This window comes from Tyto alba, unplaced genomic scaffold (assembly GCF_018691265.1).
Source record: "Tyto alba isolate M040663 unplaced genomic scaffold, T.alba_DEE_v4.0 Super-Scaffold_8, whole genome shotgun sequence".
Taxonomy (NCBI): Eukaryota; Metazoa; Chordata; class Aves; order Strigiformes; family Tytonidae; genus Tyto; species Tyto alba.
Window position 1 is genome coordinate 22,792,014 of NW_024881329.1, and position 18,546 is coordinate 22,810,559.

The 18,546-nt window shown below is 52.8% G+C and overlaps 5 protein-coding genes across 5 annotated transcripts; all 5 read right to left on the minus strand.

Annotated features, from left to right (window-relative positions):
- Nucleotides 1-564: 564 nt before the first annotated feature.
- Nucleotides 565-1,738, minus strand: LOC122152548 (feather keratin 1-like). The gene is made up of 2 exons (XM_042785087.1): nucleotides 1,631-1,738; nucleotides 565-1,326 (listed from the first exon to the last, which is right to left on the minus strand). The coding sequence occupies exon 2, from the start codon at nucleotides 1,303-1,305 to the stop codon at nucleotides 1,009-1,011; it is 297 nt and encodes a 98-aa protein (XP_042641021.1). The 5' UTR covers nucleotides 1,306-1,326; nucleotides 1,631-1,738; the 3' UTR covers nucleotides 565-1,008.
- A 2,736-nt stretch (nucleotides 1,739-4,474) lies between these two features.
- On the minus strand, nucleotides 4,475-5,650 carry LOC122152522 (feather keratin 1-like). The gene is made up of 3 exons (XM_042784904.1): nucleotides 5,602-5,650; nucleotides 5,541-5,551; nucleotides 4,475-5,236 (listed from the first exon to the last, which is right to left on the minus strand). Exons 1-3 carry the CDS (start codon nucleotides 5,648-5,650, stop codon nucleotides 4,919-4,921), a joined length of 378 nt encoding a protein of 125 aa, XP_042640838.1. The 3' UTR covers nucleotides 4,475-4,918.
- A 2,734-nt stretch (nucleotides 5,651-8,384) lies between these two features.
- LOC122152549 (feather keratin 1-like) lies at nucleotides 8,385-9,517 on the minus strand. The gene is made up of 2 exons (XM_042785097.1): nucleotides 9,446-9,517; nucleotides 8,385-9,146 (listed from the first exon to the last, which is right to left on the minus strand). Exon 2 carries the CDS (start codon nucleotides 9,123-9,125, stop codon nucleotides 8,829-8,831), a length of 297 nt encoding a protein of 98 aa, XP_042641031.1. The 5' UTR covers nucleotides 9,126-9,146; nucleotides 9,446-9,517; the 3' UTR covers nucleotides 8,385-8,828.
- Nucleotides 9,518-11,337: 1,820 nt separating this feature from the next.
- On the minus strand, nucleotides 11,338-12,499 carry LOC116959258 (feather beta keratin). Its single transcript, XM_042785495.1, has 2 exons — nucleotides 12,413-12,499; nucleotides 11,338-12,098 (listed from the first exon to the last, which is right to left on the minus strand). Exon 2 carries the CDS (start codon nucleotides 12,076-12,078, stop codon nucleotides 11,782-11,784), a length of 297 nt encoding a protein of 98 aa, XP_042641429.1. The 5' UTR covers nucleotides 12,079-12,098; nucleotides 12,413-12,499; the 3' UTR covers nucleotides 11,338-11,781.
- A 2,251-nt stretch (nucleotides 12,500-14,750) lies between these two features.
- Nucleotides 14,751-15,933, minus strand: LOC116959257 (feather beta keratin). Its single transcript, XM_032983345.2, has 2 exons — nucleotides 15,836-15,933; nucleotides 14,751-15,512 (listed from the first exon to the last, which is right to left on the minus strand). Exon 2 carries the CDS (start codon nucleotides 15,489-15,491, stop codon nucleotides 15,195-15,197), a length of 297 nt encoding a protein of 98 aa, XP_032839236.1. The 5' UTR covers nucleotides 15,492-15,512; nucleotides 15,836-15,933; the 3' UTR covers nucleotides 14,751-15,194.
- Nucleotides 15,934-18,546: the final 2,613 nt, after the last annotated feature.

Genomic DNA, 18,546 nt, shown 5'->3' on the forward strand with positions numbered 1-18,546 from the left:
TCACATACGAGCATAGTGACGTCCCACACTGATGTCAGTAACCATGCTGTTGAGGGCAGAAAGGCAGGAATACCACTGGCTGCATCCTGGAGGGTTTCTTTCTTTCCTTTCTCTGGCGAGCAGACAACAAAGAGGGACTGGCTAAATGCCCTCACTTCAGTGTCACGGGCTGCAGACCAAGCAAACGTAAAGAAGTCAGTCTGCAGCACTGCCAGACGTGATGAATACTTCAGAAATGTGCCTGGACATTTCTCCTTGGCATCTTTCATACATCATGCGTGCCTTGAAACAAAAGAAGGCAACAGAGAGCTGTGCTGAGAGAACAATTCTGTTGTTCAGGGAAAATGGATGTGGGTGACTTTAAGAAAAGTATAAGACATGTAAAACATAGTACCCTCCAGCTGGCAATTTCAGTGGGACTCCACTCCTCCAAATCCCCCATGTAAAACACAAGGGCAGGACATTCCTTCAGGAATTACTTTATCGCCCTAGAGCATTCAATTTTTCACCTAGAGAGCTTGGTTGGGCATCCCAGCAGGGAAGGAACAAGAGGAGACATCAAGGTACAATGCAGCATAAACTTTAATGAGTTGAAAGAGAGAAAGCAAGCAGTGCATGCTGGCAGGGACCCGGTCCAGGCTGCTACAAGGGCACCCGACACTCAGGCACCCCTTCTCAGCTATGGGACACGCGTCTTCCTCCCACACACAGACGGGGAGACGGGGATGAGCAGGGCCCCTCTCTGCTTCCCTCAGGATGAACCCAAGGCACAGGACAGCAGGAGACACAGGGACTCATGATGCAGACAAGAAAGCAGGAGAAGCAGAAGACCTCAGCTGGCCGTGTTTCCAGACCGCACGGGCTGGCACCTGGCTTCCCTCCCTGCTTTGCAGGAGGGCACGAGGGGGCTCAGTGCCTCTGGAAACTCTGGCCAGCAGCTCCGTCCTCAGTCCGGCACCTGGCTTTGGGCTTGCTGGTCGACGCGCTCGCTGGACGTCCAGGCCGGCTCTAGCAGGGCAGGCACCTCCTGCCACAGAAGCGGCCACCAAGGCCAGAGAGGCCAAAGCCGCCGGAGTTGATGGGCACACCATCCTCACTCAGGATGCTGCCAACGGCAGCTGAGGTGGTGGATCCCACGGCGGTGTTCTGGGGGAAGGAGCTGAGGATGGGGCCGGGCAGGGTCACCACCACGGGAGAGGGCTGGATCACCACGCGGGAGTCCTGGCACTGCCTGACGCAGGGCTCGTTGCAGCTGTTGGCAAGCGGGGTTGGGCCACAGGGACGGCACAGATCGTAGCAGGACATGGCTGCGGGACGGACGGACACCTGGGAGAGAGGGCACGGAAAGCACAGGCAGCACGTGAGAGGCAGCCTGACAGCCGGCTCGGCAAGAGAAAAGGCACCGGCTGGGAAGCGGGGACAGACTGAGTTGGGAAGAAGGGAGATGAATGAAACCTGGTCCCCACATTGACACTGAAAATACAGCCTAAGCTCTTATCCCCCCTCCCAGAGAGGTGGCAGGGAACCAAGATTCGCAACACAATTAATCTGTCTCAGGAAATCTGTTCTCAGACCCAAAGGCATAGAAGAGAAGAAGGGAAAATGTGGGGCAAATGAAGTTGCAGCTCACCTTGTTCAGCAAGGAGGAGAAGGCAAGAGAAGTGGATGAGGGAGCATCCTCTTGGACTGGCTTTTATACTGGTCCAGACCGCCCAAGGCCCTGAGGCTCCATTTACGCCTGTCACGTGTTTACCAACAAGCTCATCTTACAGGCAAAGAAGCACAATTAAGAAATGGGTACTATGCCTATGTTTCCCGCAACGCTGCCTTTTCATTTCCCTGTGAATGACATGCCCATTGAGACATACAAGCTCCTTTCAAGTGACAGTATTAAAGGTAAATATTTCCGGGGAAATGACACAGAAGTGGAGGAAGAAGATGAAGGCAAAGAGAAGGTGATGGCCAATGTGCTCGGGCGATGACTGCCTCTCACACTACCGGGGCTTATTTTGATTTTTTGGTCCTAAAATAGGTGACCTCGTTTACTTACAAATCTCTCATTGAAGCCAGACTTCCAGCAAGGATCCTAGGTGAGCACCAGCCACATCTTCAGCTTTATCTATCAACAAAATGGGATGTCCAATCAAAGCCACACGCTTCAAACCAAATACATCAGATTTCCTCCTCCCCACGGTCCATGCCTCTACTTCTGCTTTAGCTCAACATACTGACAGGACAGCACACACGTTGCCAAACACTCAGCAAGATTTCCATGCAACATAGAACATACTGTAGAAGCAAGCAATGGCTGGCGGTGGCAGCAAGCACAGTCAGGAGAGCAGCAGATGTCAGGCTCTCCCCAGGGATGCATGCCAAGGGAAGGACTCAGTGCTCTGCACTGGATCTCCCGGGGCAGAAGCAGAGCTGCATGTCCCCAGGAGGCATGACAGCCCTGCTTGGGGCACCAGCCACATTCCTCTGACAACCCAGCCGGGTCCTCCTTGAAAAGAGTGGACAAAGCATCTTCCCAATTAAGTTGGGACTCCACCAGGGACAGGCAACTCTCTAATCACAGAGGCCCGGGCCAAATTCCTCACTTCAGAGGGTGACGAGAGCCTAGAGGCCACACTGTGTTCACCCGATGATGACGGTAAAAGTCCATCCAAACAGAAATGCTGTCAGGGCTCAGTGAGAGCCAGCTGCTCCTGGCAGGACAAGAGCCAGGAGATGAGCACGATGACAAGGCCAGGAGGGCAGCAGCCTCACCAGCACAGGCCCCACTGCACACTACCTGAGCAAGGAAAAGGCAGACACTGCTGCGGCCCTGACTCCATCTCAACCGGCAAGTTCCTGGCGCTGAAGCAGGACAGACATCACGCACGGCAGTCACCCCACAGGTCAGGAGCAGAGCCCAGGGTGGGAGCCCTGCTCAACAGTGCCCAGCGGTTGCTGACCAGGGCCATAACAACCAGACAGAACCAAGAAGTGGCTGGGAATCACTGGGAAACTTGGGTCCCAGATGCAAGGGGGCTCCTGCTCAGGCATAAGCAAACCTGCAAAAGCACAGGAGGCTTCCACTCCTGCCCCCAGACTGAAGGAAGGCTGAAAGGCTCAGGACGGAGCTTAAACAGAGCTCTGGGTCAAAAGGAAGACGGAGGTGGGAGGGAATCCCAGGTGAGGCTCATCAGGGCCATTGGGCCTGTAGTTCCGGCACTCAGGCCCCTGATAGGTTGTCTCCTGGGCACCTGGCACACAGGACACCAGCTCCATCTATCACCACGAGGCAGGGAAAGGACTTCTTCCTTCAAGAAAGGAAGATCACATTCCTTTTATTAGGACTAAGCTGTCTTTTCTTCCAAGGTTCCTTTCAATCACCTCCCTGCCCAGAATATCTGCAGGACGGTCCCATGCAAGACCTCAATGCTCCCACAGAAAAATGCATATGGCAGTGCCTTGTCGCACCCAGCAATCTCCATCCCGTGCCGCAGATGCTGCCTTCCCTCCCTGGTGCGCCCTTTTCACTCCACTGTGCTTGTCTGTCAGCTCAACATGGCTCGTGAGGGTTGGTGGAGACAACATTTGTGAGGGCCCTCCAGCAGAGCAGGGCACAGGGGGGTTGCTGACAGCAGCTGCCTTGAAGGGAGACAGGCCTATAGCCATGGGGAGAGGCACCTTAGGGCTTCCCACAGCATGTGGGGCAGCAGAAATGGTGCCCCTCACTCGATGTGAAGCAGGACCTTGGGGATATGGGGGAAAACATCCCCTGTGGAGGACTAGAGCATGTGGGAAGAAGGGACAGGAAGCTTTTCCTCCCTTAAATTCCCTGTGGCAGGAGCAACCAGCACATCCCACTGGACTTTACCACACAAACTACATCCCAGCTCCATACACAAGCAAAGTTGTTTCCCTCTCTAATATTGGTGGCCTGGTCTTTCAGGGTGGAAATACCAGAATGCACAGTTGCTGCATCCTGGAGGGTTTCTTTCTGTCATTCCTCTGGTGAGCAAACAACAAAGAGGGACTGGATAAATGCCCTCACTTCAGGAACATGGGCCACAGGCCATGAAAACTTCAAGCGGTCACTTTGCAGCTCTGCAAACATTGATGAGTATTTGAGAAAGGGGCCTGGGGCTTATGAAGACATGACCTGGATATCTCTCCTTGGCATCCGTCACACATCATACATGCCTTGAAAGCAAAGAATTTCTCACAGGGCCTTGCTGAGACACACAAAAATTCTACTGCGCAGGACAAATGGACGTGGGTGACTTTGGGAAGAGTATATCACGTGTAAAACACAGTCCCCTCCAGCTGACAATTTCACTGGGACTCCCCAACTCCAAATACACTATGAAAAATATGAGTCCAGCACATCCCTTCAGCAATCCCTTTCTCCCAGAACAGCATCCAAATTTTCCCCTCGAGAGCTTGGTTGGGCATCCCAGGAGGGAAGGAACAAGAGGAGACATCAAGGTACAATGCAGCATAAACTTTAATGAGTTGAAAGAGAGAAAGCAAGCAGTGCATGCTGGCAGGGACCCAGTCCAGGCTGCTACAAGGGCACCCGACACTCAGGCAGCCCTTCTCAGCTATGGGACACGCGTCTTCCTCCCACACACAGACGGGGAGACGGGGATGAGCAGGGCCCCTCTCTGCTTCCCTCAGGATGAACCCAAGGCACAGGACAGCAGGAGACACAGGGACTCATGATGCAGACAAGAAAGCAGGAGAAGCAGAAGACCTCAGCTGGCCGTGTTTCCAGACCGCACGGGCTGGCACCTGGCTTCCCTCCCTGCTTTGCAGGAGGGCACGAGGGGGCTCAGTGCCTCTGGAAACTCTGGCCAGCAGCTCCGTCCTCAGTCCGGCACCTGGCTTTGGGCTTGCTGGTCGACGCGCTCGCTGGACGTCCAGGCCGGCTCTAGCAGGGCAGGCACCTCCTGCCACAGAAGCGGCCACCAAGGCCAGAGAGGCCAAAGCCCCCGGAGTTGATGGGCACTCCCTCCTCACTCAGGATGCTGCCAACGGCAGCCGAGGTGGTGGATCCCACGGCGGTGTTCTGGGGGAAGGAGCTGAGGATGGGGCCGGGCAGGGTCACCACCACGGGAGAGGGCTGGATCACCACGCGGGAGTCCTGGCACTGCCTGACGCAGGGCTCGTTGCAGCTGTTGGCAAGCGGGGTTGGGCCACAGGGACGGCACAGATCGTAGCAGGACATGGCTGCGGGACGGACGGACACCTGGGAGAGAGGGCACGGAAAGCACAGGCAGCACGTGAGAGGCAGCCTGACAGCCGGCTCGGCAAGAGAAAAGGCACCGGCTGGGAAACGGGGACAGACCCAGTTGGGAAGAAGGGAGATGAATGAAACCTGGTCCCCACATTGTCCCTGAAAATACAGCCTAAGCTCTTATCCCCCCTCCCAGAGAGGTGGCAGGGAACCAAGATTCGGAACACAATTAATCTGTCTCAGGAAATCTGTTCTCAGACCCAAAGGCATAGAAGAGAAGAAGGGAAAATGTGGGGCAAATGAAGTTGCAGCTCACCTTGTTCAACAAGGAAGAGAAGGCAAGAGAAATGGATGAGGGAGCATCCTCTTGGACTGGCTTTTATACTGGTCCAGACCGCCCCAGGCCCTGAGGCTCCCTTTACGCATGTCATGTGTTTACCAACAAGCTCATCTTACAGGCAAAGAAGCACAATTAAGAAATGGGTACTATGCCTATGTTTCCCGCAACGCTGCCTTTTCATTTCCCTGTGAATGACATGCCCATTGAGACATACAAGCTCCTTTCAAGTGACAGTATTAAAGGTAAATATTTCCGGGGAAATGACACAGAAGTGGAGGAAGAAGATGAAGACAAAGAGAAGGTGATGGCCAATGTGCTCGGGCGATGACAGCCTCTCACGCTAGTGGGGATTATTTTGATTTTTTGGTCCTAAAATAGGTGACCTCATTTACTTACAAATCTCTCATTGAAGCCAGACTTCCAGCAAGGATCCTAGGTGAGCACCAGCCACATCTTCAGCTTTATCTATCAACAAAATGGGATGTCCAATCAAAGCCACACGCTTCAAACCAAATACATCAGATTTCCTCCTCCCCACGGTCCATGCCTCTACTTCTGCTTTAGCTCAACATACTGACAGGACAGCACACACGTTGCCAAACACTCAGCAAGATTTCCATGCAACATAGAACATACTGTAGAAGCAAGCAATGGCTGGCGGTGGCAGCAAGCACAGTCAGGAGAGCAGCAGATGTCAGGCTCTCCCCAGGGATGCATGCCAAGGGAAGGACTCAGTGCTCTGCACTGGATCTCCCGGGGCAGAAGCAGAGCTGCATGTCCCCAGGAGGCATGACAGCCCTGCTTGGGGCACCAGCCACATTCCTCTGACAACCCAGCCGGGTCCTCCTTGCAAAGGGTGGACAAAGCATCTTCCTAATTAAGTTGGGACTCCACCAGGGACAGGCAACTCTCTAGTCACAGAGGCCCGGGCCAAATTCCTCACTTCAGAGGGTGACGAGAGCCTAGAGGCCACACTGTGTTCACCCGATGATGATGGTAAAAGTCCATCCAAACAGAAATGTTGTCAGGGCTCAGTGAGAGCCAGCTGCTCCCGGCAGGACAAGAGCCAGGAGATGAGCACGATGACAAGGCCAGGAGGGCAGCAGCCTCACCAGCACAGGCCCCACTGCACACTACCTGAGCAAGGAAAAGGCAGACACTGCTGCGGCCCTGACTCCATCTCAACCGGCAAGTTCCTGGCGCTGAAGCAGGACAGACATCACGCACGGCAGTCACCCCACAGGTCAGGAGCAGAGCCCAGGGTGGGAGCCCTGCTCAACAGTGCCCAGCGGTTGCTGACCAGGGCCATAACAACCAGACAGAACCAAGAAGTGGCTGGGAATCACTGGGAAACTTGGGTCCCAGATGCAAGGGGGCTCCTGCTCAGGCATAAGCAAACCTGCAAAAGCACAGGAGGCTTCCACTCCTGCCCCCAGACTGAAGGAAGGCTGAAAGGCTCAGGACGGACCTTAAATAGAGCTCTGGGTCAAAAGGAAGACGGAGGTGGGAGGGAATCCCAGGTGAGGCTCATCAGGGCCATTGGGCCTGTAGTTCCGGCACTCAGGCCCCTGATAGGTTGTCTCCTGGGCACCTGGCACACAGGACACCTGCTCCATCTATCACCACGAGGCAGGGAAAGGACTTCTTCCTTCAAGAAAGGAAGATCACATTCCTTTTATTAGGACTAAGCTGTCTTTTCTTCCAAGGTTCCTTTCAATCACCTCCCTGCCCAGAATATCTGCAGGACGGTCCCATGCAAGACCTCAATGCTCCCACAGAAAAATGCATATGGCAGTGCCTTGTCGCACCCAGCAATCTCCATCCCGTGCCGCAGATGCTGCCTTCCCTCCCTGGTGCGCCCTTTTCACTCCACTGTGCTTGTCTGTCAGCTCAACATGGCTCGTGAGGGTTGGTGGAGACAACATTTGTGAGGGCCCTCCAGCAGAGCAGGGCACAGGGGGGTTGCTGACAGCAGCTGCCTTGAAGGGAGACAGGCCTATAGCCATGGGGAGAGGCACCTTAGGGCTTCCCACAGCATGTGGGGCAGCAGAAATGGTGCCCCTCACTCGATGTGAAGCAGGACCTTGGGGATATGGGGGAAAACATCCCCTGTGGAGGAATAGAGCATGTGGGAAGAAGGGACAGGAAGCTTTTCCTCCCTTAAATTCCCTGTGGCAGGAGCAACCAGCACATCCCACTGGACTTTACCACACAAACTACATCCCAGCTCCATACACAAGCAAAGTTGTTTCCCTCTCTAATATTGGTGGCCTGGTCTTTCAGGGTGGAAATACCAGAATGCACAGTTGCTGCATCCTGGAGGGTTTCTTTCTGTCATTCCTCTGGTGAGCAAACAACAAAGAGGGACTGGATAAATGCCCTCACTTCAGGAACATGGGCCACAGGCCATGAAAACTTCAAGCGGTCACTTTGCAGCTCTGCAAACATTGATGAGTATTTGAGAAAGGGGCCTGGGGCTTATGAAGACATGACCTGGATATCTCTCCTTGGCATCCGTCACACATCATACATGCCTTGAAAGCAAAGAACTTCTCACAGGGCCTTGCTGAGACACACAAAAATTCTACTGCGCAGGACAAATGGACGTGGGTGACTTTGGGAGGAGTATATCCTATGTAAAACACAGTCTCCTCCATCTGACAATTTCACTGAGACTCCCCAACTCCAAATACACTAAGAAAAATATGAGTCCAGCACATCCCTTCAGCAATCCCTTTCTCCCGGAACAGCATCCCACTTTTCTGCTCGAGAGTTTGGTTGGGCATCCCAGGAGGGAAGGAACACGAGGAGACATCAAGGTACAATGCAGCATAAACTTTAATGAGTCGAAAGAGAGAAAGCAAGCAGTGCATGCTGGCAGGGACCCGGTCCAGGCTGCTACAAGGGCACCCGACACTCAGGCAGCCCTTCCCAGCTATGGGACACGCGTCTTCCTCCCACACACAGACGGGGAGATGGGGATGAGCAGGGCCCCTCTCTGCTTCCCTCAGGATGAACCCAAGGCACAGGACAGCAGGAGACACAGGGACTCATGATGCAGACAAGAAAGCAGGAGAAGCAGAAGACCTCAGCTGGCCGTGTTTCCAGACCGCACGGGCTGGCACCTGGCTTCCCTCCCTGCTTTGCAGGAGGGCACGAGGGGGCTCAGTGTCTCTGGAAACTCTGGCCAGCAGCTCCGTCCTCAGTCCGGCACCTGGCTTTGGGCTTGTTGGTCGACGCGCTCACTGGACGTCCAGGCCGCCTCTAGCAGGGCAGGCACCTCCTGCCACAGAAGCGGCCACCAAGGCCAGAGAGGCCAAAGCCCCCGGAGTTGATGGGCACACCATCCTCACTCAGGATGCTGCCAACAGCAGCCGAGGTGGTGGATCCCACGGCGGTGTTCTGGGGGAAGGAGCTGAGGATGGGGCCGGGCAGGGTCACCACCACGGGAGAGGGCTGGATCACCACGCGGGAGTCCTGGCACTGCCTGACGCAGGGCTCGTTGCAGCTGTTGGCAAGCGGGGTTGGGCCACAGGGACGGCACAGATCGTAGCAGGACATGGCTGCGGGACGGACGGACACCTGGGAGAGAGGGCACGGAAAACACAGGCAGCACGTGAGAGGCAGCCTGACAGCCGACTCGGCAAGAGAAAAGGCACCGGCTGGGAAGCGGGGACAGACTGAGTTGGGAAGAAGGGAGATGAATGAAACCTGGTCCCCACATTGTCCCAGAAAATACACCCTAAGCTCTCATCCCCCCTCCCAGAGAGGTGGCAGGGAACCAAGACTTGGAAATACAAACTGTGTTTGTAAAATCTATCCTGAGTCCAGAAGAGAAAGAGTTGATGAGAAAGAGTGAGGGAAATGTAGTTGCAGCTCACCTTGTTCAGCAAGGAGGAGAAGGCAAGAGAAGTGGATGAGGGAGCCTGCTCTCGGACTGGCTTTTATACTGGTCCAGACCGCCCCAGGCCCTGAGGCTCCCTTTGCGCATGTCATGTGTTTACCAACAAGCTCATCTTACATGCAAAGAAGCACAATTAATGAAATGAGCATTATGCTTCTGTTCCCTGCAACGCTGCCTTTTCATTTCCCTCTTCATGACATGCTCCTTCAGCCACACAGGCTCCTTTCAAGCGACACTATTAGAGGCCAAAACGTGTCCAGGGGAAAAGACACGTCAGCACAGGCAGATGATGCAGCTGGTGATGAAGAACGTCCCACCTCTCCAGGTGATGCCATGCCCTTGCCCTCCAGGGCCTCACTCTGCAGTGTTTCCTCATGACTGAGACAGCTCTGCTCCTAACCCTGAGGCTTCAGCCTGGATGGACATCCTCATGCAGGGGTCGGCACCATCAGTCGCTCTCTCTCATGCTCTGCTCACTCACGCTCTATCAGCATCACCTTTCTAGGCAGGGCACCTCTGCTTTTGCCTTCTAAACTCTCTCTCTCAGACTGAGCTTTGATCTCGGCAGAAGTTTGCCTGCCTCTTTTGTCATCTTCTTTCTCTCCTTCATCCCTACGTGCCTAAGCTGCAGACTACCGGTGGTTAAGAAGGAAGGCTATTCCGCTCCCAATTCCCTCCGCTGGAGACCTCTGGCTACGTTGGAGGCACCCCAGCGACAAAGGCACATGCTGACCAATCGATACACGTCCTTCTTCCTGCCTGCCTGTGACTTGACCACAACTTCTGCTTTGTGCTTTGGCCCCCCAGACTGCTGGCACACCAGGCACGACCAAATACTTGGCAGGGCTCCCACAGGATCCCCAGCCCTGCTCAGCAGCAAGCAGGGTCCACGAGTCTTTGCAAGGACAGTCGGAGGAGCACGGCACAAGAGGTGCCTCCTACTCTGCCCGAAGTACGACCAGAGCAGCAGGCCCAAATCACTGCCTGTGGAGGACAAGGGCATGCGAAGGAGGGACTGAGAGCAGAGCGGCTGGGCTGCCACTCCCTCACACTCGCCAGCTGGAGGCCTGGTTGGAGGGACAAAGGGACCACCTCTTGGGCCCTGCCCAGGCACAGCAGCTGAATGGGGCTTCTGCAGGAATTGCAGCACATCTGCTCCAGACTCATTTCCCTTTCAGGACACGGTGGCATATGCAGAAGGACTCTGACACGGAACTTAATGCTTTTGGTTACACGTCTGCTCCGTTGGAGGCAAAGATGCCTTTTTTGCTCCCTTCTAGTCCCCTACAGAGTTTCCAGGACATATCACATACGAGCATAGTGACGTCCCACACTGATGTCAGTAACCATGCTGTTGAGGGCAGAAAGGCAGGAATACCACTGGCTGCATCCTGGAGGGTTTCTTTCTTTCCTTTCTCTGGCGAGCAGACAACAAAGAGGGACTGGCTAAATGCCCTCACTTCAGTGTCACGGGCTGCAGACCAAGCAAACGTAAAGAAGTCAGTCTGCAGCACTGCCAGACGTGATGAATACTTCAGAAATGTGCCTGGACATTTCTCCTTGGCATCTTTCATACATCATGCGTGCCTTGAAACAAAAGAAGGCAACAGAGAGCTGTGCTGAGAGAACAATTCTGTTGTTCAGGGAAAATGGATGTGGGTGACTTTAAGAAAAGTATAAGACATGTAAAACATAGTACCCTCCAGCTGGCAATTTCAGTGGGACTCCACTCCTCCAAATCCCCCATGTAAAACACAAGGGCAGGACATTCCTTCAGGAATTACTTTATCGCCCTAGAGCATTCAATTTTTCACCTAGAGAGCTTGGTTGGGCATCCCAGCAGGGAAGGAACAAGAGGAGACATCAAGGTACAATGCAGCATAAACTTTAATGAGTTGAAAGAGAGAAAGCAAGCAGTGCATGCTGGCAGGGACCCGGTCCAGGCTGCTACAAGGGCACCCGACACTCAGGCACCCCTTCTCAGCTATGGGACACGCGTCTTCCTCCCACACACAGACGGGGAGACGGGGATGAGCAGGGCCCCTCTCTGCTTCCCTCAGGATGAACCCAAGGCACAGGACAGCAGGAGACACAGGGACTCATGATGCAGACAAGAAAGCAGGAGAAGCAGAAGACCTCAGCTGGCCGTGTTTCCAGACCGCACGGGCTGGCACCTGGCTTCCCTCCCTGCTTTGCAGGAGGGCACGAGGGGGCTCAGTGCCTCTGGAAACTCTGGCCAGCAGCTCCGTCCTCAGTCCGGCACCTGGCTTTGGGCTTGTTGGTCGACGCGCTCGCTGGACGTCCAGGCCGGCTCTAGCAGGGCAGGCACCTCCTGCCACAGAAGCGGCCACCAAGGCCAGAGAGGCCAAAGCCCCCGGAGTTGATGGGCACTCCCTCTGCACTCAGGATGCTGCCAACAGCAGCCGAGGTGGTGGATCCCACGGCGGTGTTCTGGGGGAAGGAGCTGAGGATGGGGCCGGGCAGGGTCACCACCACGGGAGAGGGCTGGATCACCACGCGGGAGTCCTGGCACTGCCTGACGCAGGGCTCGTTGCAGCTGTTGGCAAGCGGGGTTGGGCCACAGGGACGGCACAGATCGTAGCAGGACATGGCTGTGGGACGGACGGCACCTGGAGAAAGGGCAGGGAATGTACAGGCTGCAAGTTAAAAGCAGTCTCACAGTAAGCTCAGTAATAGAAAAGGCACTGGCTTGAGATCCGCGTCAGACTGACTTGGAGAAAGGGAAATTAAAAATCTGTGGTCCCCAAGGGGATCCAGCACTGAAATCTCAAGACATTTTCACATCCCCTACAGTGGTGTCAAGGAGCTGGGAGTCAGGAACACAAAGAAACTGCAAGAGTCTATGTAAAGTCTCTACTGAGACCAGAAGACAAAGAAGAGAAAAAGGGAAAACCAGGGTTGAGCAAAGGCACTTGCAGCTCACCTTGTTCAGCAAGGAGGAGAAGGCAAGAGAAGTGGATGAGAGAGCCTGCTCATGGACTGTCTTTTATACTGGTCGAGGCCACCCCAGGACCAGAGGATGTCTTTGTGCCCCTACTATGTTTACCAACAAGGTCATATTTTATTCTTTCATCCCACTTAAGTAAATGTCATGGTTGTTTATGTTCCCTGCAATATTGCCTTTTCATTTCCCTGTTTATGACATGCCCTTTCAGCCACATAGTATCCTTTCAAGTGACAGTATAAGAGGCCAAGATATTTCTAGGTAAATTTATGACAAAAATCATTCAGTCATTTCAGTCAGCTGGGTGGAGTTGTGCCATATATTCAAGTGATGTCAGCATCTTACCCTCCTGAGGCATGCTTTTAACATTAGTTGTAATGAATACAGGTTTTTTTAATTATAAACCTATGATTAAAGGACAGGCTTTCTTATTTTTGACTGGCAAAAACCATTTCTGTCTCTGCCTCCAAGGCCTGTTTTGCTTTCTTTAGCATCATTTTTATGTCAGGGAGCCTTTGCAGTTGGGTTTTTGAACTTTCTTTGGTATCTCTCATTGCTCTTGGAACAAATCAGACTGTCTGTTTTGCTTCTCACTTCTTTCAGCATTGCCAGGAGTTCCCCAAACACCAGAACAAGAACGTTTCAGAAAGAATGATGTTGGTTTTGCACAAGTAAGTGTTAGTTAGCCACTACTGTTAACTTGTAGAAACAACTCCCTAATGAAAACATCTGACTTCAAAACTCTTCCTTCTTCCGTTCCCCATATCCGTACCTCAATTTCTGCTTTAGCTCAACATACTGACAGGACAGCACACACGTTGCCAAACACTCAGCAAGATTTCCATGCAACATAGAACATACTGTAGAAGCAAGCAATGGCTGGCGGTGGCAGCAAGCACAGTCAGGAGAGCAGCAGATGTCAGGCTCTCCCCAGGGATGCATGCCAAGGGAAGGACTCAGTGCTCTGCACTGGATCTCCCGGGGCAGAAGCAGAGCTGCATGTCCCCAGGAGGCATGACAGCCCTGCTTGGGGCACCAGCCACATTCCTCTGACAACCCAGCCGGGTCCTCCTTGAAATAGGTGGACAAAGCATCTTCCCCAGTTAAACTGGGATTCCTTCAAAGACAAGCAACTCTCTAATCACAGAAGCCCAGGCCAAATTCCTCATTCAGGAAGATGAAGGGAGCCTTTACGTTGACAGGGTATGTTTATCTAAGCAAATATGCATGCAGAAGAAATCCCCAGTATGACTGCAAAACACAGACCTGCATCTCATAGAAAGATTTCCTTCAAACATAAAAACATTTTCATTACTTCGAACCATACTGCACTGCAGTTTTCTAACCATGGCACTCCCAAATAAAACCCTTCCACAAGTAAAACTTTAAGTGTAAAGAAGCCATTTGTACCGTCTATCCACTCTCCCTGAGTCACCCCAACTTATGGAGGGTTTCCATAAAATCTCAAGCATCCTTACACACCCTGCCTACTCAGAATATGTACTGAGGTTGTTGCCTTCCTTCTCTAGTTCCATCTTGAGCTGGCTTCTGCTTATGGCACAACATGGCTTAAAAATCATAGATGGGAGTGAATTTCTACAGGATCCCACATCAGGTAAAGAGACAGGGGTATTTTGAAGGATAACTTTCTTTCAGGTAAGGCAAGAATGTAACAATCTAGTGCAAACTTATACTTTTAACCCCAGGATAGTGCAGAAGAGTAGTCTTTGACTATGTCAGAAGAAGACAGTAAGTCCAGGTGAAAACCATTCCCCATGGAGAAACAGATTACAGAAGGAAAGGAAGGATAAGAAAATTGAGAATTATAAATCATTTTTCCTTTTAAAAGTTATTCTGACCGCCACCTGCCCCTTCAGCTCCTCTGGGAATCCCACCAGTTCCAGGGATTGGAGGAAGTGCTTGGAGGAGAGAAGGACAAGGACACACTGCGGCTGGTAATGTGCAACCAGAGCCTGAGGCAGGTGGGTGTTTGCCTGCACAGAAATGTCTTTCAGCTGCTCAGTGGCTTGCCTCATCAACTGGAAGACAGAATCCAAATTCACTTGTTGCTCATATGCCCCTTGGTGGAGCTCATGGTAACCTTTTGCTTACTCAGACCATTGCCACACACCCCTCCACTGCCCCATGTCTCCTCCAGTGACCATAGCTGTTGAATGTACTCGGCTCCTACAGGCAAAAGAAGGTGCAGTATTGCCCCTTATTCACCCATGATTTTCCCCTACAGGGCATCCAATTTAGCCCATTGACAGCTTGGTTGGGCATCCCAGGAGGGAAGGAACACAAGGAGACATCAAGGTACAATGCAGCATAAACTTTAATGAGTCGAAAGAGAGAAAGCAAGCAGTGCATGCTGGCAGGGACCCGGTCCAGGCTGCTACAAGGGCACCCGACACTCAGGCAGCCCTTCTCAGCTATGGGACACGCGTCTTCCTCCCACACACAGACGGGGAGACGGGGATGAGCAGGGCCCCTCTCTGCTTCCCTCAGGATGAACCCAAGGCACACAACAGCAGGAGACACAGGGACTCATGATGCAGACAAGAAAGCAGGAGAAGCAGAAGACCTCAGCTGGCCGTGTTTCCAGACCGCACGGGCTGGCACCTGGCTTCCCTCCCTGCTTTGCTGGAGGGCACGAGGGGGCTCAGTGCCTCTGGAAACTCTGGCCAGCAGCTCCGTCCTCAGTCCGGCACCTGGCTTTGGGCTTGCTGGTCAACGCGCTCGCTGGACGTCCAGGCCGGCTCTAGCAGGGCAGGCACCTCCTGCCACAGAAGCGGCCACCAAGGCCAGAGAGGCCAAAGCCCCCGGAGTTGATGGGCACTCCCTCTGCACTCAGGATGCTGCCAACAGCAGCCGAGGTGGTGGATCCCACGGCGGTGTTCTGGGGGAAGGAGCTGAGGATGGGGCCGGGCAGGGTCACCACCACAGGTGATGGTTCAATAATCACGCGGGAGTCCTGGCACTGCCTGACGCAGGGCTCGTTGCAGCTGTTGGCAAGCGGGGTTGGGCCACAGGGACGGCACAGATCGTAGCAGGACATGGCTGCGGGACGGACGGACACCTGGGAGAGAGGGCACGGAAAGCACAGGCAGCACGTGAGAGGCAGCCTGACAGCCGGCTCGGCAAGAGAAAAGGCAGAGGATGGGGATAAGGGACAGACCGTGTTGGGAGAAGAGAGGTTTAGGAGCCCTGGACCAACCCATACCCTGTAAAAAGAGCCCAAGTCCATCTCCCTCCTATTGTGGTAAAGAGAAAATGGGTTCTGGGAGCAGGATCAAGGAGCAGGGATCTCAGCAAGAGCCACACCAAAACAAAGGTTCACTGGTGTCCAGAAAACAGTGAGAAAAAGAAGACAAGAAAAAGGCAAAGACACTTGCTACTCACCTTGTTCAGCAAGGAGGAGAAGGCAAGAGAAGTGGATGAGGGAGCATCCTCTTGGACTGGCTTTTATACTGGTTCAGACTGCCCCAGGACCAGAGGCTCCCTTTGCACATGTCATGTGCTTGCCAACAAGCTCATCTTTTATGCAAAGCAGCACAATTAAAGAAATAGGGACACTGTTTCTCTTCCCTACAACTCTGCCTTTTCATTTCCCTGTTCATGACATTCTCCTTCAGCCACACAGGCTCCTTTCAGGTGACACTATTAGAGGCCAAAATGTGTCCGGGGGAAATGACACGCCAGCACAGGCAGATGATGCAGCCGGTGATGAGGAAAGGACCCTCCCCTCCATGTGATGCCATCCCCCTTAAACTCCAGGGCCTCACTTTAAGGATCTTCATTATGAACTGGTCATGTTTTCTGGCGATCCTAAAATACAAAGCCAGGCTTAAAAGGGATTTTTGTGTCAGGAGCCTCCATATCCATTGTGCTACCTAATACTTAACTTCATCAAAGTTAAGTAAAACCTACCCAGTCACCTTGGACACCCTATAATATTTTAGGCTCAGCAATTTCACATCAAAAGAAATCCATATGGTCTTTGCCCTTCCTTACATAATCTGCAGGGCCTCCAGCTACCCTCCAATCAACATCAGAAAGATGTTTGAAAAACAGAGACACACCTCTCCAACACACACTAGTCCTAGTCCCTCACCACCTCCAGCACCAAAGCGCCATGCTGGAGATCCCCAACTGTTCCTTCTTCATCCCCGAGGCTACCAAGCTTTTCTTCTTTGAGCCTACACGCTAAATCAATAACAGGCAATGCAAAAAGCTTAGAAAGCTTTCCTTGAGACATCAGACCTCATCACAAGTATTCACGGTCTGAGAACATCAGTAGGAACACGCTGGCCAGCAAGCAGACATCAGGATCTCCGTTTCCCACTGGCCCATGCCAGTCCCACCGCCAGCACCTGTAGTGAGGGTCTGCCAGGACGCTCCAATGCCCTATCACACCCAGCTCTCTCCATCACGTGCCGCAGATACTTCATTCCCTCCCTGGTACGATCTTTTCACCCCAACAGTGCTTCAGCTGTCAGCTCAGCATGGTTCATGAGGGTTGGTGGAGACAACATTTGTGAGGGCCCTCCAGCAGAGCAGGGAACAGGGGGGTTGCTGACAGCAGCTGCCTTGAAGGGAGACAGGGCTATAGCCATGGGAAGGGGAAGATGTGTTGGTTTTGTTTGGGATAGAGTTATTTTTGCTCACAATAGGTAGCATGGGACTATGTTTTGGATTTTGCTGAAATAAATGTGCCTAATACAGGGTTGTTTTCATTATTGCTGATCTGTACTTACACACAGCTTTTTCTTCTTCTCATTCCACCCCACCAGTGGGTAGACTGGAGTTGCAAAAGAAGTTGGGAGAGGACATAGCCAGGACAGCTGACCCCAACTGACCAGAGGGTTATTCCATACCATATGATGCTATGCTCAGCATGTAAAGCTGGGGAGAAGAAGAATGAAGGTGGAGGACGTTTGGAGTTTTGGCATTTGTCTTCTGAATTCACTATTAGACATGAGGGAGCCCTGCTTTCCTGGAGATAGCTGAACACCTACTGTCGGTGGGAAGTGGTGAAGGAATTCCTTGGTTTGCTTTGCTTGAGTGTAGAGCTTAAATAGTCTTTATTATAACCAAAGAGTTTTCTCACTTTTACTCTTCTGAATCTCTCCCGCATCCCACCAGGGGAAAGTGCGAGAGAGGATGTGATGTCCTTAGCTGCCGGCTGGAATTAAACCACGCCAGCAGTGTAGGGCTTTCCACGGTGTGTGGGGCAGCAGAAAAGGTGCCATTCACTATAACTGAAGCAGGATTTGGGGGCACAGAGCATAATATCACCTGTGGAGGACTATAGCATGTGGGAGGAAGGGATAGGCAGCTACTCCTCTCCCTCATCAGCCTCTACCTGCCAACTACACAAACAACTAAGGTAACTTCCCTCCCTGATGTCAGTGAACTTACAGGGCAGAAAGACAGGAAGACCCAGTGGCTGCATCCTGGAGGGTTTCGTCCTTTACTTGCACTGGTGAACAGAAAGCAGAGAGGGACTTGTTAAATGCCCTCACTTCAGTGTCATGGGCCACAGGCCATGAAAACTCCCAAGCAGTGACTACAGCTCTGACAACATTGATGAATACATTAAAAAGGGAGCTGGGGGACCCAGAGAGATGCTCTGGGCTCAGAAGTGAAGGGTTACAACTCCATGGGCGTCTATCACACATCACACACATCCTGGACCCATGGAAAACATCACAAGGGCTTGCTGAGAGAAACAACTCTGGTGTTCAGGACAAAGACACATGAGTGACATTGGATGGCTTTCTCACATGTATAGGAAAGTCCCCTCCAGGTAACCATTTCAGTGTGACAGTCACTCTCAGTCCCTCAGAAGGATGCAAGTGCCACACATCCTTTCAGCCACCCCTTTACCCTGGGGTGATGGGATCACATTCACTAATGCAGCATACTATTGTATCCTGGGCTCATTTAGACAAAGCATTTCCAACAGTTTAAGGGAGTTGAGCCTTCCCCTTCATTCAGCAATCATGAGGCCAAATCGGTCCAGTTCTGGGCTCCTCAGGGCAAGAGAGACATGGACACACTGGAGCGAGTCAAATGAAAGACCACACACGTGATTAAGGGACAGGAGCATC